At 46.5% G+C, this 27,487-nt stretch overlaps 1 protein-coding gene and 1 long non-coding RNA gene across 3 annotated transcripts in view; both read right to left on the reverse strand.

The window, feature by feature from the left end:
• Positions 1-27,487, reverse strand: part of LOC144099564 (uncharacterized) — a 56,081-nt gene that overhangs the window by 23,165 nt on the left and 5,429 nt on the right. Inside the window, exons 2-5 of one of the 2 annotated variants that reach the window (XM_077632979.1) lie at positions 22,832-23,093; positions 21,167-21,348; positions 13,968-14,222; positions 1,289-1,562 (exon numbers count right to left, since the gene is read on the reverse strand). In XM_077632979.1, the coding sequence (XP_077489105.1) occupies positions 1,304-1,562; positions 13,968-14,222; positions 21,167-21,348; positions 22,832-23,093 (958 nt within the window). In that variant the 3' untranslated portion in view covers positions 1,289-1,303. Of the gene's footprint in view, positions 1-1,288; positions 1,563-13,967; positions 14,223-21,166; positions 21,349-22,831; positions 23,094-27,487 lie in introns of those variants that run through there. The other variant, XM_077632978.1, reaches the window with a different exon arrangement.
• Positions 9,779-12,651, reverse strand: LOC144097448 (uncharacterized). Its single transcript, XR_013307024.1, has 3 exons — positions 12,557-12,651; positions 11,629-11,712; positions 9,779-10,462 (listed from the first exon to the last, which is right to left on the reverse strand). It is a non-coding gene; the product is annotated as an uncharacterized LOC144097448 (long non-coding RNA).

Below are 27,487 nucleotides of genomic sequence, written 5' to 3' on the forward strand. Positions count from 1 at the left end.
AACAATATCGTTGCCCTTTCGAACCGTCAATATGGGTTTATTACAAAAAGAGGCACTACATTACTCCTTGAGAAATTTTCAGATGAGTTAGGCTGCTCTCAAGAAAAACTCGTTTAACAGCGCTGTCTTTCTCGATGTTAAGAAAGCCTTTGATACGGTTAATCGTAGAATTTTATTACAAAAATTGGGCTTTCCGAGTACTTTTATGCAATTATCAAGAATTTATCAAAAAATAGCTGGAAGCTGCCTGAGAAGGCTAGTGTACCGTAGGGATCCGTTTGGCCTTAATTACCCTTTAATATATTTACAAATGACGAGCTCAATTCTCTTCTAGTGTTAATTTTTTCACTACGCGGACGACACAGTTTTGCTTACAAGGCACATAAACTACGAGACGGCAGTAAATATTTGGCAGGAAAACAGATATTATGCAGCAAAATGGTATTGCCGCGAATATTTGCATTGTTTGTTCACTCTTCAAATCTGCCGCCACATCGCTTTGTTTGCGACGCAAGACACGACTAGATTTATCTCGATTGATCGCAGCCAGGCAGAGCTGATTCTACGTTGTTCCGGAATGTTCTAGTAACTTTGCACGCTTTATCTCGAAAGTTCGCTATCAGCTTTACATTGAGCACGGCCGACAGCGGCGGGCATTCTGTTCGACAACCGCCGAGCACGCTTGTCGCTTCACCGCCGCTGAGTGATTCTGTCCATTGTGGGCGCAAGTCAGTCCAATAAACAGTTTTCTTTTAGAAGACCTTTTGTCCGTCTTCATTGCTGCTTCGACTGCCGTCACCACTACGTGACAGTATTCACAAACTCAAAGAGATATTTCTCAGAAATAATTTAAAGAGTCTTGCTGTAAACCAGTAGAGCATGTAAACTCGATCGAATATCTTGCTGTGGTTTGTGATAGCAATTTATCATAGCATGACGCTTATCATGTTTCAGCCGGCCTGTGGAATTACGTGGTTTCACTTTAGTGTGAAGTCTCTGGCTCCTATGTCCGTGAAAACAAAAATTGCACACTCGTGTCTCATGTTCTTAGATATAGCATCTATACTTGCGTCATGTCCTTGCTTTTAGCCTTGCCGTATTGTGAACATCTTTGAATATCACGTTAATGTGCGTTGCTTATAGTAATCATACGCAACCTACCTGGTACGGATGTTTTCCTGTTTCTGGGCCTTCCGTCATTCCATTCCCTCTTTGTACAAAGAGTTGTTGGTCACCATTTTTGAAATTCATAATTTTTAATGAAATGCACTGCTAATCGAAAGTTGCGGAACACCTTGCGTTATCATGTACCACGGATTTTAAATAGGTATGCGAAAGCAAGACGCTGTGGTTGTGTACCCGGCATCTTCACTGGGTTGCCAGATGAACTTTTTGCTGTGGCCTTCATGCGTAACCTAAAGCTAAAAAAAAAGAAATTTAACCAAGCAGGTGACACATGCGCAGTCTGAGATAAATCTGTTGAAACAACTGAACACCACGTACTCGAATGTGGCATTATCCATTCAGATGTCGATGCAGGCAGCGTCGTTCTCTCTGAAGCCCTAGGGTTTAGAAATAACAATAGTCATGTGAATGAATCTGTAGTAGAAGTTAGGAAGAAGCGATTGGAAAATTGCAGAATTGGAAGAATGCAGCGATGGCGTAGAGGTAGAACATCCGCCTCGCGTGCAAGAGGACCGGGGTTCAAATCCTGGTGCCGCGCAATTCTCCACCGGGTTTAAAAAAAAAAAATCCGCGTGTCGATGGAATTGCATAACCAGGCCTGGAGTGCGGCCTTATCTCGGTGACCAGAACCGACAACGCACTCTCTCACCAGTGCAGGATTTGGCCACCCTGGTGTAGTACTTGGCCACAACCTTCTATGATCAAACCAATTAACCCTCGGCCCTCAGTCCCCAGCGGCTGCAGAGCAACTGACCACGGCGGCGGTCAGACCTGTGACGTAGCGGAGGGTGCTAAGAATCTCTGGCTCCGGACAGGCCGCCATTGGAATCTGAACCTGGCAACCTTTAACGCTAGAACTTTAGCTAGTGAGGCTAGCCTAGCAGTGCTGTTCGAGGAACTAGCGGGAATTAAATGGGATGTGATAGGGCTTAGCGAAGTTAGGAGGACAGGTGAGGCGTATACAGTACTAAAGGACGGACACATACTGTGCTATCGCGGGTTAGAGGGTAGACGAGAACTAGGTGTGGGTTTCCTCATTAATAAGGGTATAGCTGGCAACGTAGAGGAGTTCTACAGTATTAACGAGAGGGTAGCAGCTATAGTAATTAGGCTGAATAGGAGGTACAAGCTGAAAGTGGTGCAGGCCTACGCACCCACATCCAGCCATGATGACCAGACCGTTGAAAGCTTCTATGAGGACGTAGAATCAGCAATGAATAGAGTAAAATCGCAGTACACTGTACTGATGGGCGACTTCAATGCGAAGGTGGGCAAGAAGCAGGCTGACGACCACGCGGTAGGTGACTATGGGATAGGCTCTAGAAATAGCAGGGGAGAGTTATTAGTCGAATTCGCGGATAGAAATAATTTACGGATCATGAATACCTTCTTCCGCAAACGAGAAAACAGGAAGTGGACCTGGAAGAGCCCCAATGGTGAGATTAAAAATGAAATAGACTTCATACTATGCGCTAAACCTGGCATCATTCAGGATGTGGCCGTCCTCGGAAGGGTGCGTTGCAGCGACCATAGAATGGTAAGGTCTAGAATTAGCCTAGACTTGAAGAGGGAACGGAAGAAGCTAGCGAAGAAGAAGACCATTAACGAGTTAGCCGTAAGAGGGAAAGCACAGGAGTTTAGGATAGCGCTGCAAAACAGATACTCGGCTTTAACTGAGGAAGATGATCTTGATGTTCATTCAATGCACGATAACCTGACATCAATAATTACGGAGTGCGCAGTAGAAGTAGGCGGTAGGACATTTCGAAAAGATACCGGGAAGCTATCTCAGGTGACGAAAGATCTGATTAAGAAGCGCCAAAACATGAAGGCATCTAACACTACCGATAGAATAGAACTAACGGAGCTATCAAAGTTAATAAATAAGCGCAAGGTAGCCGACATAAGGAAGTTTAATAGGGAGAGAATCGAGCATGCTATAAAGAACGGAGGTAGCCTAAAAACAGTGAAGAGGAAACTAGGCATAAATAAAAACCAGATGTATGCATTAAGAGACAAGCAGGGCAATGTCATTAGCAATATGGATAAGATAGTTAACGTAGCCGAAGAGTTCTACACAGACCTGTACAGTAGCCAATGTAATCAGAACGCTAATGAGAAAGCCAGCAGTGCACAGCAATGCGTCATCCCGCCAGTAACGAAAGATGAAGTAAAGAAAGCCTTAGAAGCAATGAAAAGGGGAAAAGCAGCTGGGGAGGATCAGGTAACAGCAGATCTGTTGAAGGATGGAGGGGACATCGTGCTAGAAAAACTAGCCACCCTGTATACGCAATGCCTTATGACCTCGACTGTACCAGAAGCTTGGAAGAATGCAAATATTATCTTAATTCATAAGAAGGGAGACGCCCAGGACTTGAAAAATTACAGGCCGATCAGCTTACTATCCGTTGCCTACAAAGTATTTACTAAGGTAATCGCTAATAGAGTCAGGGCAACGTTAGACTTTAATCAACCAAATGATCAGGCAGGCTTTCGTAAAGGATATTCTACAATAGATCATATTCACACCATCAATCAGGTGATAGAGAAATGCGCAGAATATAACCAACCTCTATATATAGCTTTCATTGATTACGAGAAAGCATTCGACTCAGTGGAAACCTCAGCAGTCATACAGGCATTGCGTAATCAGGGGGTAGAAGAGCCTTATGTCAAAATACTGGAAGATATATATAGCAACTGCACAGCTACTATAGTCCTCCATAAAGTCAGCAATAAAATTCCAATAAGGAAGGGCGTCAGGCAAGGAGACACGATCTCGCCAATGCTGTTCACCGCATGTTTGCAGGAGGTATTTCGAGGCCTGAATTGGGAACAGTTGGGAATAAGAATAAATGGAGAATACCTAAATAATCTGAGATTTGCTGATGACATTGCCTTGCTGAGTCACTCAGGAGGTGAACTGCAAATCATGATCAACGACTTAGACAGGCAGAGCAGATCGATGGGTCTAAAAATTAACATGCAGAAAACCAAAGTAATGTTCAACAGCCTAGGAAGGGAACAACAGTTCACAATTGGCAGCGAGAGCCTAGAAATTGTGCCGGAATACGTCTACTTAGGGCAGGTAGTGACAGCTGATCCGGATCATGAGAGGGAGATAACTAGAAGGATAAGAATGGGGTGGAGCGCATATGGCCAATTCTCGCAGATCATGAGTGGCAGTTTACCAATTTCCCTCAAGAGGAAAGTGTACAACAGCATAATCTTACCGGTACTCACCTACGGGGCAGAAACGTGGAGGCTAACGAAAAGAGTTCAGCTTAAGTTAAGGACAACGCAGCGAGCCATGGAAAGAAAAATGATAGGTGTAACGTTAGGAGATCGGAAGCGGGCAGAGTGGGTGAGGGAACAAACACGGGTTAATGACATCCTAGTTGAAATCAAGAGAAAGAAATGGGCTTGGGCAGGGCATGTAATGCGAAGGCAAGATAACCGCTGGTTTTAAGGGTAACGGAGTGGGTTCCAAGAGAAAGTAAGCGTAGCAGGGGGCGGCAGAAGGTTAGATGGGCGGATGAGATTAAGAAGTTTGCAGGCAAAGGGTGGATGCAGCTGGCAAAGGACAGGGTTAATTGGAGAGACATGGGAGAGGCCTTTGCCCTGCAGTGGGTGTAGTAGGGCTGATTATGATGATGATGATTGGAAAATTGGTGGCTCAAAAGCACGGAGATGAAGTAAGGCTACAAGAGCAGGATTGAAAATGGCATTTAAATAAAGTGGCGAACAAATAGACCGATAACACCGTTAAACAAATGTGAGTCCAGCACTGTGGCAACTACCACTATGCAGTTTCAAAGGGGACGCTCCTATCTTCCATCCATCCATCGCCCATTCTCGGCGAGGGCAACGGCCGCTCCCGATACCGCCGAAGTCGCGCCCTTGCCTCATCCGGTAAGTCGGAAGCTTCGTAGCTTCTGATATGATTACCTGTTTTCTGGCTAGCTTGTGCACTACGTGCATTATTTGCAAGAGCAATGTATAACATTTGAGTGCACACGTGTTGTCGTTCCTTTTATGTTCCCTCGGGCCCCTCCGCCGAAGACGCTGCATCAGCGGAGTTTGAGCAGGGTGGAAGGCCTCCGCGATATCCGCTTAATCGCGACGATGGGTTGTGGTGCTGCGTCTGCAGATGCGTGGTCTCGTTAACGTCTTCTTAGAACCCCCCTCTTTCAATCTCGAAACTGAGAAGGTTCTCTCTGCTACCAACAATGCGTTCTGCATCATGGAGTTATCAGTTTCTATCCACCTTTCCACGTTCGGAACATGGGTGGTTACTGTGCATACAAATCAGGTGTACAAATTCGCAAATTATCCTTCCTACTCATTCTTGAAAGCCGGGCTCAGGGAATATTAGAACATTTTGGTTTCTATGTAATGTTATCTAGCCTTGCTGTTGCTTTCGTCTGGATTTGTAGAAGTGAGTTCCGCTGTTGTTTTCTGTTGTTTTCGTTTACGAGTACTAAGTCTGTATCATATTAAATATGTATGTATATGTTTGCATATCAAGAATATGTTACGTGTTGCCGCCACTCTGCCAAAATAAGGGATTGTGGACCCGTCAAGCTGTCCAAGGACAGCTTTTTTTCTACAATCCCCCCATCTGTATTTGATAGCAAATAAAGATTTCATTTCATTTCATTTGTAATATCGAAAAGGGAGTGTGCTGCATGCGATTTTCGTGTTCGAACCAACTACGGTCGTTTCTCCAAGTATCCCATAGTGTGCGATCACTGAAAATAACCACTACTCATTAAAAACACCCAGGCTGAAGAGATGACACGGCTTCAAAGCGCACATGCGCTTTCGCTGTTTTTCCGCGCCCGTGAGGCGACCCAGATGCGCTTGCCTTTTTCGGTTGCAGGCCCGTGTATGTGCACTCTATAGGAGCGGGTCGAGTCAGGTGTCGTAGGAACCGACGTGAGAGTGTTCTCCTCCTGACCAACCAAAGCTCGACACAAATCTGTCGAGTTCATGTCAACGCAGCGCAGTCGCCGAGGCACCTTTGCTCGTACACGAATAAAAACAGCATGCTGACACTGATGTCGGCAGCGACGTACTTTAGCCGCTTCTCGTAGAAGAAAAATTCCAAAGTGCGCAATGTTTAGCGCGCACTCGGTCGCTGCCGTAAAAATCAAAGAAAGCAGGACCGGCACTGTGCTGGTTTTCACATTCGAATCTAACGAATATCCAAGGTGAAATCGGCAAAGTCTCGACACACTCCTCCTTACTTCTAAGCTTTATAAAGCGGGCGGAGTAGAGAGGAGCTCATTGCTCCTCCTTCATATCGACGAACACACAACTTTTACGACGAATATATCAGGGCTACTATAAAAATCATTAGCTGTAAGGGTAAAAGACAGCTTTCTTCCTTTTGCGCGGAGGTGCCTTTCAGAGAAGAGAATGGACTTTACACAGCGGAGGAAGGTTCGCTGTACTGCGCAGTGTCAGTGAACAAGAAGAATTTTGCTCTTGCGCGCTCGTGGTTCGGCATCGGTACAAGAAAAACCACCACTTTAAGCTATCTGCCCTATGTTTAACTCTTCATTGAAAGTTATTTGATATTCCCTGCAAAACGGAGTTCATATTTTCCCTTGGTCCAACCAGCCGACATCTCTAATGGTGTCTTCGGCTGGTCGTTTTTGAGCGCTCTAGAGCGCTACGAAACGGGTGGTTGTATTCGGCTGGTCGAAAAAGAGCAATTGGCATGTATTCGGCTGGTTCTTTTCGAGCGCCTCTGACTTGGAGCGCTCTGTGCCAGAGGGCTCCGAGTTGCTCTCACTTTCCCGACGGAGCAACGAAAGCTCGGCTGGAGATCGCATCACGTGATAGCCACGTTTTCCGGTGTTGGGATCCGCGCCAAGCCAGGCCAAGCCAGTTCCGTAACCTGCTGAAAAATTTGGCGCCAACGCACGAACAGATCGAGTTGCCTCTGCACCGAAGTTGTATACCGGGTACCGCTGTGCTAAACTTTTTGGTTGTTTTAGCTCTGCTGAGTGCACGCAGTTTCGCAGCATCATGTCGAAGCGGAAGCGCCTAGTGGCGTTAGCGAAGCCATCAGTTCTTTTGTTAGCTGCAAATGACAGCACCGACAGCAGTTCCGACGAAGATGACACTCAGGTGTATACAGCGATGTTCACAGAGTTGTTCACTGTGCCGGCTAAAATACCCAAAGTGACAAGTTACGTGGACACGACGGTGCGACAATATTCTGAATCAGAGGTAAGCGCCAAGGTGCGGTCAATATTGCTAGCTCTAATTTACATGTTCAACAGTTCCGCAGGAATTTTCGCCTTCCGCGCAAGGCTTGCTACGAGCTTGTCTCCAAGTTCGAGGGCTCCAATTTTCATCCTTCAAGCAGAAATCACGGTGGCTCACCCGCCAAGACGGCAGAGGAGCATCTTCTTTCGTTTCTTTGGTAAGTTTTCTGAAATTTCCCCAGCATGATAAGTAGTGAAACAGTGTTCTTGCTCCACGCGATTTGAATTTACAACTAGGCATTCTTGCAGGGTTCGAGCTGAATTGCCGCCTGAAAACATCTTTAAAGCATTCTTTGTCTGTAGCTAATTTCTTGGACTGTGTCATTTGCTCGGTTGGCTATGTTTAAAAGTGGTCAATCTACAGCTGACTAGTTGGTACTGCAGTGTTTAGAATTTTTCGTCGCTAGCGCACTGCTTTCCTGAATCCAACCCAGTTAAATAGCCCACACATCGACCTAAAGGGGTTACTTTTACATTGACAATTCATAAAACGTGCAACATGCATGAGTAACATTGCTTTATAATTGTAATCGCATCAAAGCAATCTTAATTCTATGTAGCACTTGCAATGCATCAACATACTCAAGAATGCGGTATAATAATGGCTTTACTCTTGTTTTTCAGGTATACAAGTAACAAAGCATCCATGCGAGAGGTTGCAGTACTCTTTAACATGGCAGAATCAACACAGATGGCAGTGATAGACAGAGTTCTTCAGTTTCTCTGTCATATAGCACCAGAAGTCATCAACTTCGGAACCGACAAGGATGCCATCGCTAAGGATTTTGAAGAAGTATGTACACTTACTGTTCTATTGAGTAGCACTATGCAAGCGCAGGCAGTAGACGACAGCCTGGTGAAGGTTGAGGTAGCTCAAAGTATCTAGTGTAGTCAACGACCTATCTTGCGCAAAAATCACTTTCTAGAGCAGCACTGATATGCAAACGCCTTCAACGCTTCATTTGAAGGTACCGCAATTACATTATGGATGAAAAATATTTGCATGCGTAATAGCACAAGGTATCGTTTTTATCTTCTTGATTTTCTCACCTTTTCCAGGTTGCTGGCTTCCCCAATGTGATAGGATGTGTAGACGGCACCTACATACCCATGCGCTGCCCAAAGAACAAAGTGCGGTCCACATATGGAAACCGGCACGACCAGGTGTCTCTCACTATGCAAGGCATATGTGATGCAAATGCAAGATTTGAAGATGTGTTTACTGGCACGTCTGGAAAAATTCACGATGCTAGAGTGCTAAGGCTATCCTCTATCAGTAGTGATCTTCCAAAAATTTGTGAAGTAAACAAATATCATCTGCTCGGTGATGCGGCTTACCCTGTCAGGGAGCATTTGCTCACCCCATATAGAGACTATGGCAACCTTACTGCAGCAAAAATTGCTTACAATAACCGCCACACAGCCACGAGAGTGAAAATAGAAAATGCGTTTGGGCTGCTAAAACAGAGGTTTCGGCAACTCAGATACATTGAGCTAACCACGATTGACAAGATAACACAGCTTATAATAGCATGCTGTGTCCTTCACAATGTTTGCATTGATGCTGGAGACTCTACAGATGATCTGTTACCAGAGGAGGAGGTGGTAGAAAGAGCACTACACTTTGCCCAGCACTCATGGCAAAATGAAGTGGACCCTGAGCAATGTAGAGCGGGTCAGACGACACGTGAAAGTGTGCTACGTCATCTGGGGGAGCTGAAACGAGAGAAGCTAGCCGACCTCTTCCTAAGACGTGCTAGAATGAGGGTGCAGCATGATGCAAACTAGGCAATGCTCCCCTTGTTTGCAACCGTGTACAGAGCTGTGGCTTTCTCTTTACATTCATTAAGGCATTACTTTATCACTTTTATTTTTGAGTTAAATGTTATCTTATTTTGTGCAAGCTGTTATATTCTGCTCCTTACATTTGACTTCACACTGTGAGCTTAGAAATTGCAGTCAATAAAATTGCACCTGGCTGTTTCATTCTTAGCAATGCAGTTGCAGTGTATTATTCAACTCACTTTCTGCTTCACAGTACTTTATTGCAAAGAGGTGAAATGACAATATTCCATTGTGCTCCAAACACAAACAAAACAAGCTGTAAAAAATAAAGTAGGAATCCGTAACATATGGTTGTGGATGGAAAAGTTAAAAACAGCTGTGAACTGCTCCACAACTCTGTGTAAACAAGAAAATGATAAAGTAACACAGCTGCAGCTTAACAGCAATAAATAAAATATTGATAAATATGCTGACTATTGTAATAGTAGACTAGTAGTGTAAACATTGCCAAGATGTGACGATATCTTCTCAGTCTTCGTGATGCAAAATTTTCTTCAGCGTTTCCATGTGCTCTGCATGTGCCCTAAGCAATTCCTTATGACGTTCTTCTCTCTTCTTCTCTCTTTCTTCTTTTTTGGCTTCATTTTCTTGGACAATTTCTCTCATTTTCTCAAAAAATAAGTCCATGTGCTTTGCTCGTGAAGTACTTGGCCGCATGCTTCTATCTGCTTTGCGCTTTTTGCACGGCCTGACTGTATCTGGTTCCTCCAGATTACTTTGACACAGATCCTCGGCTAACAAACCCTCAGATGCAGTATCAAGCTCTGCAGAGCCCTGACTACTATGGGATGAACTTCGCACATGTGTTGCTGTGTTTTTGTAATGGACATTTCCAATGCCTCGTAGCACCTCGGGCTCCAAGCTATCATCAATGGCCCTTATAGCGGAAAATTCCTCTTCAAAAGTTGGCCGACAGGGAGCTTGTCCCGACGTTTTGTTGACCTTCTCTTCGCTCTTCTTTCTTTTAGCTACGGTTTTAAATCGAGTTTCACACTGTATTGCAGTGCGCTTGGTTCCAAGGACCTCCTCTATCTCACGAGCAATCTGCTCGTACATGGCGCGCTTTGTCCGGAACCTCATCAGTGGACCCACTTTCGGCGTATACAGCGCATATTTGTCAAGGAGGTACTTCGTTTCCCCAGAGGTCCAGGGCGCTGTGTGGAAAACAAAGAGAATACTAATACATTTGGGTGTACTTGCGGGCCTCGGCAAAACAGTGACGCAGAAATTGAACAGCTACTTAATGCCAGCTACTGCAGTACATGCTTAATGCTACTGCAGTACAATAAAATCGATTTTATGCACAGCAGCTTCACATTACTCCCTGCAATGCACAACTTTTTAAGCGCACAATGCCCAACTGCTATAAAATGGCCATGGAAAATATTAAATAGATAGTAGTAGTAGTATTTTTATTTGGCCATATAATACAATATGCCCTCGAGGTAAGGCAAAAGGAGGAAGACGAGGAAAACCTCCTGACGAGGCCTACACCCCGAATAATGCATCGAACAGTGGCCGCATGAAAAAAAAAACACTTTCAAAACAAGCAACAAAAGTTATACGATAGAAATAGCAAACACTAAAAAAAAACGATGCAAAGATAATAAACAGCAATTGGCAGAAAACATGATACGCACACTCGGCAGTAAAGGAAGTAATGCAAAAGACAAAATATACAAAGTTAGCTGAATTTATAGAGGAAAAAGAATCTTCAGTTTTTTCTTAAAACCAGATACACTATGACTTTCTACGGCGATTTTTATTAGAGACTGATAAGCATTACACAATGTTACAAGGTTATCTATAGTTTGTTTTCCATAGTTTGTTCTAGGTCTTTCAGTGGATAAGGCGACCGCACGTAAACCATACGTAACATTTCTTGAATTATAAGCATTTTGGAAAGACCTGAAATTATGCTTTACTTTATAAAAAATGTGAACAGCCAAACTCAAATTGTAGGAATGAAAGAAAGTGCGAACATGAAATGTTTCGAAAAGTATATTTTCGACAACTGGGCTTGAACATAATGAGCATAGAGCTCTTTTCTGAAGAGAAAGAAATTTATACGAATCAGTCTTGTTGCAAGTTCCCCACACCAGGTTGCAGTATACAAGATGGGAATGAACAAGGGCAAAGTATAATATTCTTCTAACCTGTAGTGGAAGTAGATGCCTAATACGATAGATAACACAAATAGACGAAGAAGTAAACGTGGGGAAGGGCGCACTAGTGCTTGCATTTGAAATATTCCACAATCTCCATATTAGCAAATGAAGTCCGTGGAAACAGGCTAGACCATGCAGACGCTTCAGCATACCATTTGGTGGAGCATCCATGCTACTTGGCTGTCCATGCTCTGGGCTTGAGTACTGAGGCTCATCAGATGTGCTTGGCTGGCTACCTGAGAGAACATAAAGAAGGCAGGAGAGTCATCATATGATCGCTCAATGCGACGACCCTCACCCACACCGTGTTCTATGTTTACCAACATCAGTGTGTGAGGAAGAGCAGCATTATTTGGTCCCGACCTATAAATATGCCTATAAGTTGATATCAATACAGCTGAAGAAAACAAATCTGATACATTTTTTTAGCGATGTGAACGACACAAAGTGGCCACTTTTTAAGGCAATAGCACGATTTTTTTTTATTTCCAAATATATTTTCATGCGCGTAAAGAAACTGGGTGAGCAGTTAAGAAAAATAAAGCGAAAACAAACGAAAATTAGATGCTGGCGAGGAAATACAAGCGGGGTCATTAGCTTTCCCACGCAGCGCTCTTGTCACTGTAACCGCTAGATAAGTATTATTTCGTAATTTATGTTTAACGCTGACAACTGTATCTATCATCGACCAGTTCGTTGTGGAGGCCCTAATATGCCACGTCATTGAGGAGTGTCAACAAAAACTGAAAAGCAGAGAGCTTGACGAAATGCGCCTGCATATAACGTGCTACGGAGCACGCAAGTGGAAGCGCAGGCGAACAGCGGCAAAGTAGGAAGAGAGCGAAAATGATTCATCCAAACGCAAACATATGCGACTGGGGTTTAGATGCAAATTAACCTTCCGTATGTCGCTTGCGCAGAACATCTTTCTTGAAAATAGCCCACCATTTAGGCGCCAACACCACAGCGAGTTGTTGCTACACGTAAGAAATTTGGTGCCAGCACTCGTGTTTGCACGTTTACATCAAAGCAACTGGTGCTGAGTTTAAAATGAATGCATTGCAGTCGCTGTAAACTTACCGTCCAGCATTGCGTACAGTAGCTGTTCTGCCGTAGACGGACTCGAATCCCCGCCGCCGTAAACGGACGCCATGTTGTTTGTTGCTGAGCGGCGAAACCGCGAAATGTTGGCGCTGCTGTAGAGCGCTTCCGGCCGCTCCGAAATGCACCCTTGTGTTCGGCTGGGGCACCGTACCTCCGGCTCGGATCACGACCCGCCCGCAGATTGGTTTGCTCCTGGGTTGCTCTGATTTGGAGCCTCAAAGCGACCAGCCGAAGACGCCATAACAGAGTTCAGTATTGCTAATCGTATTTCTCATCATCATCATCATCATCATCATCAACCTTACTACACCCACTGCAGGGCAAAGGCCTCTCCCATGCCTCTCCAATTAACCCTATCCTTTGCCAGCTGCATCCACCCTTTGCCTGCAAACTTCTTAATCGTATTTCTACATTGCAAAAATTGGCAGAGACTCTTGCGGCAGCTCTGCTACACGCTCTCGACCGCCGTTCTATATATACCGACATGACCACGTGACTACGACGTGGTATCACATGGTCTTACGACACCGCCATCGGATGTCATCACGTGACTCCACATCAGCCCGTCGGATGTCCTTAAAGGGACACTGAGGAGAAATTGAAGTTGGCTTGTATCGATAGAATAGCAGCTCCTGATCACAAAAACGCCACTCTTACTGAAAACAAAGCTCTTGTAATGTATAAAATAGCAAGAACCAAAATACAGGTGTCGCCGCCACAGGCCAATCTCGCAAGTACAAGCGTGATGACTTCCTAGGACAAGAGGCGCCACCTTGGAGGAATTTTCCTTACTTCATGGAAGCCACGAATCTCTGAGGCTGGCAAATGAAGGTTGCGCACCGCACCGCTAGCCGTCAGAAATCACGGAGTCTGCGTTTACGTCACGTATCACGTCACTCCGTTCTGTGACGTCATAAGAGTTCTCCGTGTAGTCATAAGAGTTCTCGAGTTTGAATCAGAGCGGCGGGAAAAACTTTCTCAAATTCGAATCCAAATTTCTTTGAAATAAATGCATCTTTCGCGCCCGGACAAGCGGCAACAAAGCCATGAAAGGCCGAAGTATCAGATTTTGCTAACAAAAAAATGATAGAGTTCTCCTCAGTGTCCCTTTAAGGTCAAAAATCAACTAAAAGGTCACCCAATGCAAAAGGTCAAAGGCCATGGATCAATGTCAGCGATCAAGGGTTAGACGCTATAACCGTACCACGTATGATCATACACGGCTAACGTGGTTGGGCTGAAGGTCATTCTCCGGCCTACGCGACGACTGATTTACTTAGAGTAGTGAAGCCTTTCGCTTCAAAATGGGCAGAGACGCTTGGTGAGCCCTGGTAGCACCCAAAGGGCGGAGAAGGCACCCGGCGTACATGGTGAGAAGCCCCCCCACCTGAGGTCTAGGAAGAACAGCGAGCCGGGCAGCATGGATCGCTCGAGATGGGCGATGGCGTTCTGGGACAAGTCCAGCTGGAAGAGGCGGTAGAGCCGGGCGAAGGCCCCGTCCTCGATGCTCGCTATGCGGTTTCCGCGCAGCAGCAGGGCGCGCAGGCTGCCGCTCAGTCTCGCCCCGAACCACGAGGCGCGCACCACGTGCAGCCGGTTGAAGGACAGGTCGAGGCTCTCCAGGGCGCTCAGGTTGCCCATCCTGCGAACACAACGGAGCCGCTGCAGTATACGCCGCGGGCGATTGGCTGCCTGCCCTTATAAAAATGGTCTATAGGCAGTCTATAGACTTCGGATTGACTCTAGTGCCTTCCTACAGATATATCTTTTTGTCTTTTCATACTCTATAGACTGTCTATAGACAAATGTCTACTAAATGTGTATGGCCATAAATCTATACATTGTCTATAGACTGTCTATAGGATTTGCATTGCCTATAGAATATTCTTTAGGGTTTGTCTATAGAGAGTCTATAGACTTTATAGACAGAAGTCTATGGACAGTCTACAGACTGTCTAAATAAATTTTTGTAAGGGTGGATGCCAGCGCCGGAGTGGGAGCCCCAGCTGCGCTGAGAGGGGAAATGTCATTACGCTCGGTTCTGTGGTGCAACAAATACTCGCCATTCTGGCGCGTCAAACCGGAACCCCCCACGACCGGAGTCGCGTACAACACCACACCCGCGGGTACACGTCACTCGGCTCCACACGGGTCACGTGGTCTCCTATGTCCCATATTGTAGGAGCTCGTGCACTCCAGCCGGGGTGTGATGGAGAAAGCAGCGCAACGTGTACGCCGCAGCGACGTATGCTCGTGGGTGTGACTTTGTACGCTCCACGGCCACGAGGTTTGATGTACCGGAAGGGCCAAGCTTAGCGTCAAAATGCCGAGCAGAAATGCGTTAGTGAAATTCTAGGTAAATATAAAATTATTGCTGGCGCGAAGCCACAAACAAGCCTGTCATTACAACCAGGAGCCTAACCAGGAAAAGTTAACTTTGGTAATGGGGTTGACCACCTTACTAATTAACACGACTGGCACGTTTTATGACGTCCGTCACCACTGGTACTGCTATGCCATAGAAACGTTCCCACCCAAGAAATGTTATTTTCGTTCAGATTACTGAAAGTATATTCGCTGGTACACTGGTGTAAGTAAACTTTGACTGTAAAATATATTGCCTCCTTTAGTTCCGTAATTTAACGCTAACAAAGAGATGTTGCTTTAAAACTCTACCAAATAGCAATTGTGGTTCCTCATTTCGGCAGCCATGTAGCTTGACAGAGTAATGAACAACTCTCCGCACATCCCTTATAAACGTGCCGTCAGCTTTCAGTGAACACAGGGCACACAATTTTTCTGAAATCAGCTGCATTTACTAGTGCTACGAAGTTATGAAGTGGTTTCTTTTTTTTTCGAACATTAGAGCGCACACTTTTTTCCGTTCAACACCAAGAATTGGGTTTTAAATGGCTATTTCTGGCGTTTTAAATACACCTTAGGCCCCAAAGATCCCATCTGTTATGGCCTGAGTGGCTTCTGGACGACAGAATTTAACTCATTTAGTCATTCAACAAGCCAGTCACCAAGTAACTTGCGACTTTCGTACACGCCAGCAGATGAGTTATGGCCGCCTAGTCGGTTCTTTACATGTAAAGTCATTTCCTAGCTTCTTGTCTGCTGCTTGTGTCGCAATGCTTTGGGTGCGACGTGACGTACTATGAGGGCTCGCGCCAAACTTGGATTACTCGCAGCGGTGACATTTTGTCTCCAGATTTGGCCTGCAAAATTCGTAGCAGACCCTTTTCTTGCACGGACGAAACACGGCTTTTAACATGTGGGACAAACCCTGGAACTTCGCCACGGCCGAACAGCGAGTGCTGGTGCCATCTCCTGTGCTTTTTTATCAGCGATAGGTGATTGGCGTCTTAAGCACACAGTGTATTTTTATGATGATTTGCTTTCCACCTCATGATTTGCTGCGCACGAACTTGCAGCCAGTTTTTAACAACGATGCTGCTGTCGTTGACACACTTATTGCAAGCTCACTAGTACATGAGTAATAGCCATGTCAAGCGCGCAAAATAAAGTGCACTTACGAAGAGTGTCACTTGCTAAAAGTGCACTTTTACATAGCTAAACGGCTTAACATAAGCGCACTCGAAGTGCACACTCAGGTCGGAGTGCATTCACAGAACATAATTTGAAGGCTGAGTACACAGCCTGGACGGCAGAATTTTTGAGGGGCATATGATGTTCGTTATACCAGAATTCGCATACAAGTTGATTTTACCTGTTGCATATCTTTTTTTTATTTGTGCAACTATTTTACGACAGCGACCAGGAAAACAACACATCACAAAACGAGCTGTAGTCCCCCATGTTGTTTGTATTCCGGATTCTGCATGCGGTAAGAACTTCACTTGCTACACTGTTCCCATAACACAAATTTAATGTGGCCGTTGCCGAAAATCAAGTTAGGTTCGCTTTTATGGGCTCTACTGCTCTAAGCAAGCATAACTGTGAAGAAAATGCGCTTACAAATCACTATTTCGAAAAACTTTGTTTTCAGCCAGCCGCCATTTTGGTACCCATACAATCGCACTCGGCTTTCCTGTCTAGCATCGCGTAGTGTAAAGAGCACTCGCGGGGCTCAAGCGCGCTCCCCGTAAGTCCACTTTATTTTGCGCGCTTGACAAGGGTATTAGTTCTAATTTGCGTTAGCTTGTTGGTGATGTATTTGATGTTTATTTCTGCCACTTTTTTTTCACGCTGTGATTGCTCAGTCGTGTGCCTGCGATTATCATTGTCCGTGTGAATCCTGCGGACCACCGGCCGACCAGTATAGTTATGCTGGGCTGCCGGAGATACCGAGGGACGCTGTGGTGTGCGCACTAGCACGACCTTCGTAAGGCGCATGGCCTTCGGAGTTTTTATGTTTAAGAAGTACTTTGATTTGGGCTAGTTGGTTCATATCTTGAAAGAAGTTAGGACGGCGCTAAAACGACAAAGACAAAGAGGCACGAACACAACAGGACGGGCGCCAACTTGCAACTGAAGTTTATTGCACCAAACCCCTACATTTTATGCATCAACTGAGCCGTATCACAACAAGCTTATCACACAACAAAACGCAATTTCTTCAATAGTCAGAACATCGGAAGTAGGCGCTACTTTTACAGACCAGAGACGCCTTCTGCACTATCCACTTGATAACAGCATTATTCTTACTTTATAAGTCCCCAGATTAAATGATTGCGCAACCCACATGAAAGCAATTGATCATCCAAATGATACACACACTCTTGGGCAAGGCAACCAGCGCGCAAACTCAACAATCGTGATTTAACACAAAGAGAAAATGAAAGAATGACCAACAACAAACGCGGAAAATTTGGTGGACATGAAAACTTAAACCTTCGGGGGAACCTCCCAGCGTCAATGTACTATAATTATCGTCAAAAATTAAAAACCTTTGAGAAAACCTCCCAGCGTCAAAGTGCTACAATATTGGTTTCTACACAAACGTCTTTTCGGTCGATAAAACACATCGATGAAAAACAATGTATGCAGAAAACTTGCAAACGTTGAAACCTAAAGACAGCCTTCGAGAAACGCCACCTCAGCGTCACTAATTGAAATGGACGGCCTACTAACGCATGCGCTTCCCGCTTTCTTAATAAAAAATGCCTCCACAACTTCTCGCTCAAATCTGTCTTTACCGCTCTTCAAAAAAGTTGTTTTGCTCAGATCCGGACTACACCCCTTGCACGTCTTGCAGTGATCTGCAAGGAAACTTCCATGATGTTGGCGCACATTCCGCAAGTGTTCACTGGCACGTTCATTAAAACAGCGACCGGTTTGCCCTATGTAAACTAAACCGCAGCTTAGAGGAATCTGATATACAACTTGTGATCTGCATTTCGTGAACAGTTTTTGATGTTTAATAGGGCAACCCGGTCGTTTCTTATCCGGTTTTGACATTGTGCAAATCTTTGACAACTTTGATGGGGCCGAGAACACAACCTGCACCTGATGTTTGCTTGCGACTTTTTTTATACCATGGGACACCTTATGCATGTACGGAATCACAGGGACCAATTTTTTTGCTTCCGGAAGTTTCTCATCACAAGGCCGCTTGAATTTCTGGATTAACATTTCAGAAACAGCCAAAATCAAATGGGGCGGGTAACCCGCTTCGTGCAACCTCTGAATTTGGGCGCGAAAGCTCATAGACATCGTGTGATGGCACGACTTTCTTAAGGCATTCTGAAGGGAATTAGCGATTATTGCTCTTTTTACAAGTTTAGAATGAGCACTATCAAACGGTAACAGCCCTTTCTTAGATCTGGGATTGTACGCCCAGCATAGGTGATCCTCCATAAAAACCAATCTAACGTCTAAAAACTGCAGCTCGCGATTCACTGGTAACTCCCACGTGAACTTGAGGCCCTGGCTGTTACTGGTGAAGTCTTCACCAGTAACAGCCAGGGCCTCAAGTTCACGTGGGAGTTACCAGTGAATCGCGAGCTGCAGTTTTTAGACGTTACATTGGTTTTTATGGAGGATCACCTATGCTGGGCGTACAATCCCAGATCTAAGAAAGGGCTGTTACCGTTTGATAGTGCTCATTCTAAACTTGTAAAAAGAGCAATAATCGCTAATTCCCTTCAGAATGCCTTAAGAAAGCCGTGCCATCACACGATGTCTATGAGCTTTCGCGCCCAAATTCAGAGGTTGCACGAAGCGGGTTACCCGCCCCATTTGATTTTGGCTGTTTCTGAAATGTTAATCCAGAAATTCAAGCGGCCTTGTGATGAGAAACTTCCGGAAGCAAAAAAATTGGTCCCTGTGATTCCGTACATGCATAAGGTGTCCCATGGTATAAAAAAAGTCGCAAGCAAACATCAGGTGCAGGTTGTGTTCTCGGCCCCATCAAAGTTGTCAAAGATTTGCACAATGTCAAAACCGGATAAGAAACGACCGGGTTGCCCTATTAAACCTCAAAAACTGTTCACGAAATGCAGATCACAAGTTGTATATCAGATTCCTCTAAGCTGCGGTTTAGTTTACATAGGGCAAACCGGTCGCTGTTTTAATGAACGTGCCAGTGAACACTTGCGGAATGTGCGCCAACATCATGGAAGTTTCCTTGCAGATCACTGCAAGACGTGCAAGGGGTGTAGTCCGGATCTGAGCAAAACAACTTTTTTGAAGAGCGGTAAAGACAGATTTGAGCGAGAAGTTGTGGAGGCATTTTTTATTAAGAAAGCGGGAAGCGCATGCGTTAGTAGGCCGTCCATTTCAATTAGTGACGCTGAGGTGGCGTTTCTCGAAGGCTGTCTTTAGGTTTCAACGTTTGCAAGTTTTCTGCATACATTGTTTTTCATCGATGTGTTTTATCGACCGAAAAGACGTTTGTGTAGAAACCAATATTGTAGCACTTTGACGCTGGGAGGTTTTCTCAAAGGTTTTTAATTTTTGACGATAATTATAGTACATTGACGCTGGGAGGTTCCCCCGAAGGTTTAAGTTTTCATGTCCACCAAATTTTCCGCGTTTGTTGTTGGTCATTCTTTCATTTTCACTCTTTGTTTTAAATCACGATTGTTGAGTTTGCGCGCTGGTTGCCTTGCCCAAGCGTGTGTGTATCATTTGGATGATCAATTGCTTTCATGTGGGTTGCGCAATCATTTAATCTGGGGACTTATAAAGTAAGAATAATGCTGTTATCAAGTGGATAGTGCAGAAGGCGTCTCTGGTCTGTAAAAGTAGCGCCTACTTCCGATGTTCTGACTATTGAAGAAATTGCGTTTTGTTGTGTGATAAGCTTGTTGTGATACGGCTCAGTTGATGCATAAAATGTAGGGGTTTGGTGCAATAAACTTCAGTTGCAAGTTGGCGCCCGTCCTGTTGTGTTCGTGCCTCTTTGTCTTTGTCGTTTTAGCGCCGTCCTAACTTCTTTCAAGTTTTTATGTTTCTTTCTCGCTGCTGCCAAGTTCTTCGTTCGTTGCATAGTAGTTCCGGACGTAATAGTAACCAGTGTAATGGTGTTCTGAACAGTGCCCTTCTGCAAATATAAAATGCCGTTGTTGCAATGCGTAGCTGACGTCGCATGACCACATCGCTTTCCTAGCACTGCCTAGTTTCTTGTAACCGTTGTTTCATGTTTTTTTTGTTCTTGACAGATTTTCGTCAAAATTTATTGGGCCTTACATGGTTGTTGCGGCGAGCTGCGCGGCCCGCGCATGCGCAGTAATCTGCCTAGCTTATTTTAGAAGCGCTGTTGTTGACGCATGCGCTGCTCTTCCGGCAGCGCAGCACCAGGGGATGACGTGAATGTTTCGCCAAAGTTCGTTTACGTTTGCCTCCGTGTTCCCCCTCGGGGCCTAAAGCTACAACGGCTAAGCTCGCGAAAAGCTGTCCTGCGGCGGCATTCCCTTTGCTGGTCGACTTTGTAGGCATGCTGTTCACACGTTAGCACACGTTTAGCAGGCGGCAGTATCCGTCGACGGTCCGGGTACGGCGAAGGGGGCAGCTAATCCGGATGCTTCCCTCTTAGGCTTGCGATACTCCCCAACATGTGCTGCGTTCTTCTGGCAGCAATTTTCGGATTCACCGCCTCACATACAGCTGGATTTTGCCGTTGCCCATGCTTCTTCTCACGAGCATGGCGAATCTCTGTTACTGATCAGCTGCGGCTGATCCGATGGTCCCTCTCCTGCCATGGCGAACGAGCCACATGCTGCTGTTGCGCTCGGTAATATGTTCCTTCGCTGAGAATTCTGAGTGCCCCGCTCTGAGCCGAGCGAAGACGAAGCGGCCGCGACCGCGTGCAAAGCACTCGGGCGGCGTTGTGGCTATGATTGATGTCTGCTGGAGGCCATCGCGGATGAGGCCCCAATAACAGCTTTTCGGTGTAAACGGCTCTTCATTATTATGTAGATAAAAAATATAACTCAAGTGTTGTATTGGGTCAAACTGTCAACAATAAGCACACCATACTGAATTCAGACCCTAGTCGGCAGTTTGCGCACAGACAAAAAGTGGATCTCGTTTCATGCAAACACAGTTGAGAAAGGCAGTTTCATCCGCAGTGCAGGACTGGACTTTTACGCTGGAGGCAGAGAGGAGAGTGGTGCGTGCCTGTGGAAGGGCTGCGAGCTGTCGAGGCTGCATCGGCGCAGGGCCAGCGAGCGCAGAGTCCTCTGCAGGCCGAGGAGCGCGTCGTCGCTCTCTCCCTGCACGAAGCTGGCCAGCGCCGTGTCCCACAGGTGCACCTCGCTCACGGGTGTGTCCAGGAACAGGTTGCTCGGCAGGTGGCCCAGCTGCGCACACGAATTTGGGCCGCCGCTGTACAGCACGAGAGGCTGGCGACCTCCCAGTGAGGACCCAGTCTCTGGCGCCGCTAACCCTTGTTTGAGTCGCTCGGTACGAAGATGGCGTGTGTGCACCAGCGACGTCTGCACGGAGCAACTTTCGACTACGCGAGGCAATTCACAAGCCTCAAGAACCCACATTAGAGCGAAACGCCTTGAAAAGTAAGGAACCGTCATCTTCTCTAGCCGTGTGCGCTTGCCCGACTCCGGGCGCCGGCTCTCTCGGAACTCTTCGAGGTTCGCATGATCGCAGATTGTCAGCCTGTGGTGGGGCTGTCTTGATGTTGGGGTTGCATGCTCAAGTACAGCGTCGTGCTTGACAGCAAACGTGACGTCATGACTTAAATCAACCGTGGGAGATGTACACGATCGTCCGCTTTTAGGGCGCGCACGCAAACGCGTGGCTGCGCTCTTCGGAGCGACACTGCGTCCAGCGCGGCCGCGCATCGAAGCGAACTGGCAGACTACGCAAAGCAATACCTCCAGGGCTTTCTGCGCCTGCGCCATTCTGCTTCGATGCGCAGTCGTATCGGGCGCACAGGCGCTCTACGAAACTGAGCCACACGTTTTCCTGGGCCCCCCTGAGAGTTAACGATCCAGCGCAACCATTGCCAAAAATGTGCAGTCTATAGGCTTTGCTTCTAAGCCGTGTAGTGGCGCTGTTGTAGCCCTCCTAGAAGTCCTCAACTTCGGAGGAGTGAGAGCAAGAGCCAATCTCACACTCAGTCTAGACTCTGAACGGTGGAGATGCAAAACGTGCCAACACTAGTTCGTCATATTGTAAAACCGCGGTGACCTTATATTTTCGACATTGGCTGTACTTGGTTAGGGCACATTATGGGCAGAGAAGACAAGTCGTGGCCCCTTCGAGTGGATTTCAGGTAAAGGCATAAGCAGCGGAGTGCCAGGCGTGAGATGAGATAACAAATTCGCTAGGCTAGTGCAGACGCGGTCCGCGAAGGAGACGTCTACAGTCGAATGCAACTCAAGATTGCAGCTGCGAATGCCCCTTCCCACAAAGGAGATTCTCTATCGAATGGGGTCGACCGGTTGTCGAGACGTTGAGGTTGAGCGCATAGCGTGAATTGAGGAGACTGGTACGTGCCTCCGTGAAATGGGATTAACCGCAACGTCACGACAACCGGTCGACGCTGTTGATTGGAGGGCCTGTTTTGAGAGGTATTCGCCGCTATCTCCCTTAGTTTTATGTTATTTTAGTTGAATTATATATGGGAGAAGTTTTTGTCCTTCAGAGCACGAAACTTAGCTGAAGATAAGGACGATAGTGGCGGCGACCTAGCGGTGTCTCAGGGGACAGTCCTCCTCAGCACAAAGGATACCCCAGTACAGAGTTCAAGAACAAATGACGTGGCGCGCTTGCAGCAAATACAACGTGGCGCGGAATGCAGCGGACACTGCAAAGCGCGCGTACCGTGGAGACGCCGAGCTGGAACTTGTCGAAGCGGTGGCGGCGGGCCGGAGCCAGAATGCGGTTCAGTTCCTCGAGGCTGGACACATTGGAGCAGGTGATCCATACCTGGTTCCGCGACTGGTTGGTAGGAGTGCGGTCGTGCACAGTGCAGTTGCACGCGCTGGAGCCCAGCTCGCCGAACTGGCCGCAGTCCAGGGTCGGCCACTCGGCCGACGCAGCCAGCGCCAGCAGGAATACAGCAGCTGCTGCCGCGCGGCCGCTTCTGGAAAAGACCCCGGTGCTGATCAGAGCATCCCACCGCCTGCGCGATGAACCTACATCAACCTCTTTCGCGCAGGGAGTGAACTTAAATTCCGCCTGCTTTTCTATCATCTGCAGGGTTCAGGGTTTATGAGGGACGCCGTAGTGAATGGCTCTGGAAATTTCGACCACCTGGGGTTCTTTTAACGTGCACTGACATAGCACAGTACACGGGCCTCTAGAATTTAGCCTCCATCGAAATGCGACCGCCACGGCCGGGATCGAACCCCCTTTTTTATTCTCTTTCTTTCCTTTATTTGTTTCTCAGAACAAGACGGGGGGGGGGGGGGGTGGAGCTAAAGGCGTAACAACACCTGACAGGGCCTCGGGTCAGTAGCCGAGCAGAATAAACACTGAGCTACCGCAGCGGCTTGCATCATTTAGAGGCTTCAGATAGTGCGCTAGTGTGACAGCACACAGCGCATGACGACACATAGCACAGCACATAGCAGAACAAGCAAAAGGGTTTTCAGGACTAAAATCTGCTCTAGACAACTTGACGTGTGCTTTCAAACCCTCAGTTTGCAGTACAAAAGTGGCAGAGAAGTGCGAACGCTCTTGAAAACGCGTAGAAACTGCGACAAAAGCGGAATACATCATAGCGGTATATTAAGTGATTATTCAGCTTATCAACGCCGCTCCGAAGTTTACGATAAACAGACAAGCGAACGTGGTACTGAGGACGTGGTACGTGGTAAAACAGAGGGAAGAAAAAGAAGCTGGAAGCACAATTCAAAGGCCCACCAAAAATATCCACAGGGGACCTATACGATTTGATGCGACGAATCTGGATTGACACTATTGGTTGTGCTGTCGGGTGGAAAAGGGGGTTTTAACATTCGCGATTGCATGGCTCCCTCCTCTTGCCTTTCGGCGTTTGCGGCAAGCTGGAGAGCCACGCATCTAAATGAAAGCGCGGTGACCTCCTCGTCTATCTGGAGCGCTTCTGGAAAGTCGAGCGGTGATAAAGCATAACCGAATGTTTTTCTTCCGACACTGCATTTCATATTTGCACTGAACGCGTTCCAAATTCGCGGTTGAATTTGATTTCGCTGTCGCCTTTTTGACCCGCGGCTGCGTGGGTTTCTGCCGGGTGGAGCTGCTCGTTTGGTGGATGCGTGTGGAGACCTTACGGAGAACAGCAAGCACGGGAGAGGTCTCCCGAGGCGGTACCTTCAGGGGCTGGTGGGTGCCGCGATCCTCACTGATCGGCTGGAGGCTCTATGCAGATGCGCAGACCACGGTTTTTTCGCCGAAAAGAGACTATACTGCTAAAGCAGCAAAATTAATAAACAAAAACACATAACTAGAACAGACAATAAAAGAAAACTGTATGAAATATTTAAACTTAGATAGCGTTAAGCGACAATAAGTTTTTTTTTTTAATTCTGCTGTTTAACGTCCCGACGCGACGCGTGGGCTATGAGGGACTCCGTAGTCGGGGACTTCGGATTAATCGAGAACACATGGGGTTCGATAACATCGCGCAGCGCATTGGCGTTTTTGCATTTCGCCTCCATCGAAATGCGGAATGGAACACGCGACCTTGTGATCAGGTGCCGAACGCAAACTCTGCTGTGCCACCGTGGCGGATCAACAATTAGATTTAATTACCGGGTTGGAGTTTTCAGTGTAAACTTAAAAGAAAAAGTTTAAACGCACGCAGAATACATTTTTTTTTCATAATGTTTTAACCGAAAAGGTCAGTATTCTCGAGATTTACGGAGCAGCTTGCTCGGTATTGAGCACAGGTTACAATCGCTCACAAGAAAGAACTGGCTAAGTGCAAAAGTCAAGACCACGCAGAGACAACGGGATCGTTGGATGAAGCGCCGCAGCTGAGGCAAGGCTCCACTACGTTAGATGCACGGCGGGTTCAGACCGAGAGGGCTCACCGTCTCGTCCACTAAAGAAGCGCCTTCTGCTTCGAGGCTGTCATTACCTTGTCGGAGCCGTTACTTGGTTACCTTGTTGCAATCATTACTTGTCGTAGCGGCTACTTGAGAATTCAACGATACTAAACTATTTAAATCTAATAGGTTGTAAATAAATCATGCCAGTTTTTTGTTTTATTTTGCGCTAGCATTCAAAATAATGAAGTAATCGGCGGTTAACTTTGAGTCTTCTCCCCAAAGCGTCAGAGGAGTGCGGAGAACTTCGGTGTGACGTCACGGACGGTAAGATTTCAAATTTCCACTGCCGTCAACCATACCCCGCGTGCATCGTGGGATGCTGCCAAACAGAGCTCGGCGGGCATTGCATTCGGTAGCGTTGGTGCTCTGCCTTCAAAGCGAGAGTCTATGCGTTGGCAGTGTACTGGTAACGTGGCTGAAGTCATCATGAGCGCCCCCCCCCCCCCCCCCCCCACTCCAACTTGGCGCTGTGCGCTGTGGAGAAGCTTGAAGGGCGTCGCGATTTCAGTCGGTGATTACGTCTCCATTTCAAATGTTAGCACAAAAGGGCTTCCCATGCTATGCCGGCAAGCTTAACACTTTCGACCCCTTTAAGTTCGTCGAATTAGATCTAGGACCTCTGCAGTTTCCCTTTAATGAGTTTGAAACGTTTGTAACCATAACAAGCCACCGTCAACTCAAAGCCATTCACAAACGACTCTAAAAGGTTTCTTGTTCTGGCTTCCGCGACGGTTCAACGCTTCCTCCATCGCTGCCGTTATCACGCGGATACGTCATCGGACGCTGGCTCGCTCCTTCTCGATTTCTACAGCCCTCCTCCTTTCGGGCTCATCTATATTCTGTCATCATCATCATTATCATATCATAAGCCTGACTACACCCACTGCAGGACAAAGGCCTCTCCCATGTCTCTCCAATTAAGCCTTTCTTTTCCCAGCTGCGTCCACCGTATGCCCGCAGACTTCTTAATCTCATCCGTCCACCTAACTTTCCGCGGCTCCCTGCTACGCTTGCCTTCTCTTGGGATCCATTCCGTTACCCTTAAGGACCAGCGGTTATCTTGCCTGCCCAACCTTCTGTTTGTGGAGAGTTTGCTCATTACACAGAGACGAATTGAGCAGTGTGTGGCAAGCAACGAATTCACTTGAATAGGTCACAAGCAGATTAGTTATTCAAACATGACAGTGACTAGACAAAAAAGCCCAGTTTCACTTGCATACGTCAGGAAGCTGCATATGCGCGCTGCGCGCCTTTGCCCTGCTTTCACTTGTTTCTTGTTTAGTATTATATTAGTTTCTGCTCAACACAGTTTCAGAATTATATTTGTATTTACGCTTTCTTCTTATGGCCCAATCACTTCCACGCTATCGCTTTTTGTTACGGTGATAATATTTCATATTAGAACTACAGCTCTAAACATGCCGATCTGTGCGTTAATTACTGGTGGATAAACTACTCTTGCTAACAAACAAGTCATGGTAAATTGTACGCGAGTTTTTAGCGCGCAGCGGTGCCACATTTACTACAGAAAAAAAATGGGAACTCTTCAATGGGAAATATTATTCGCAGGAGAAAAAACGAAAATTTGTTCGTCGTCATCACGAATATTTTGCTTCATCAACCCTTCCGGCCCTGGAGGAATCCTTGGACGCCAAAACAGAAAACCAGCGTTGGAGCCACGAAAATGAAACAAAAACTGCTTCCGTCTTTGTGAATGTTTCTGCTGACATCCTTACTATCATCGAGATGAACAATCTCGAGTTATCCCGAGGCTCGACGCCACAAAGACGAAGAGTGAGGCGCACCGTGAGGATGCGCTTTTGGCGACTACATTTGCTCAGACACTGGTTTATACACGCTTTAATTTTTATATGTTGTAGGGCATAAAACTTAGAGCTGAGCAATGCGAAAGAGAGAGAAAGAATGATGAACGGAAAGACAGGGAGGTGAACTAGGCTACACCCACTATGCTACCCTACACGGCGGAAGGGGGCTGGAGGCAGAGATCACTTCTTCACGTGTCCGTGGTCCGTAACTAACATGCTACACAGGGCAGACTTTGAAAGTTTACAACTCAATCCTGAGTTAAGAATTTCAAAAGCGCCTTCACAGCTGTCATCTGCGATGAAGGTTTAGTCCAAAGACCCAGAATCTTGACTTCCTGGAGCAAAGGCTGTCTGTAATAGAATGTTTTCGGCATGTCCATTATTTACCTGATGCGTTCTTATTGGAGGTTGTGGCCAAGCACTACACCAGGGCGGCCAAATCCGGTTGTGTTGAGGGTGTGCGGTTTCGGTTCTACTCACCGAGATCATACGGTGCCCGACCCTGGTTATGCAATTCCATGCGCACCGTTAACTCTACTCGCATTTCGAGCCTCCGAGTTGTTTTTTTTTTAATTAGACAAGTGTGCCACCAGGCATAAGTTGAGAAAGGGGGAATG

This window comes from Amblyomma americanum, chromosome 7, assembly GCF_052857255.1.
Source record: "Amblyomma americanum isolate KBUSLIRL-KWMA chromosome 7, ASM5285725v1, whole genome shotgun sequence".
Taxonomy (NCBI): Eukaryota; Metazoa; Arthropoda; class Arachnida; order Ixodida; family Ixodidae; genus Amblyomma; species Amblyomma americanum.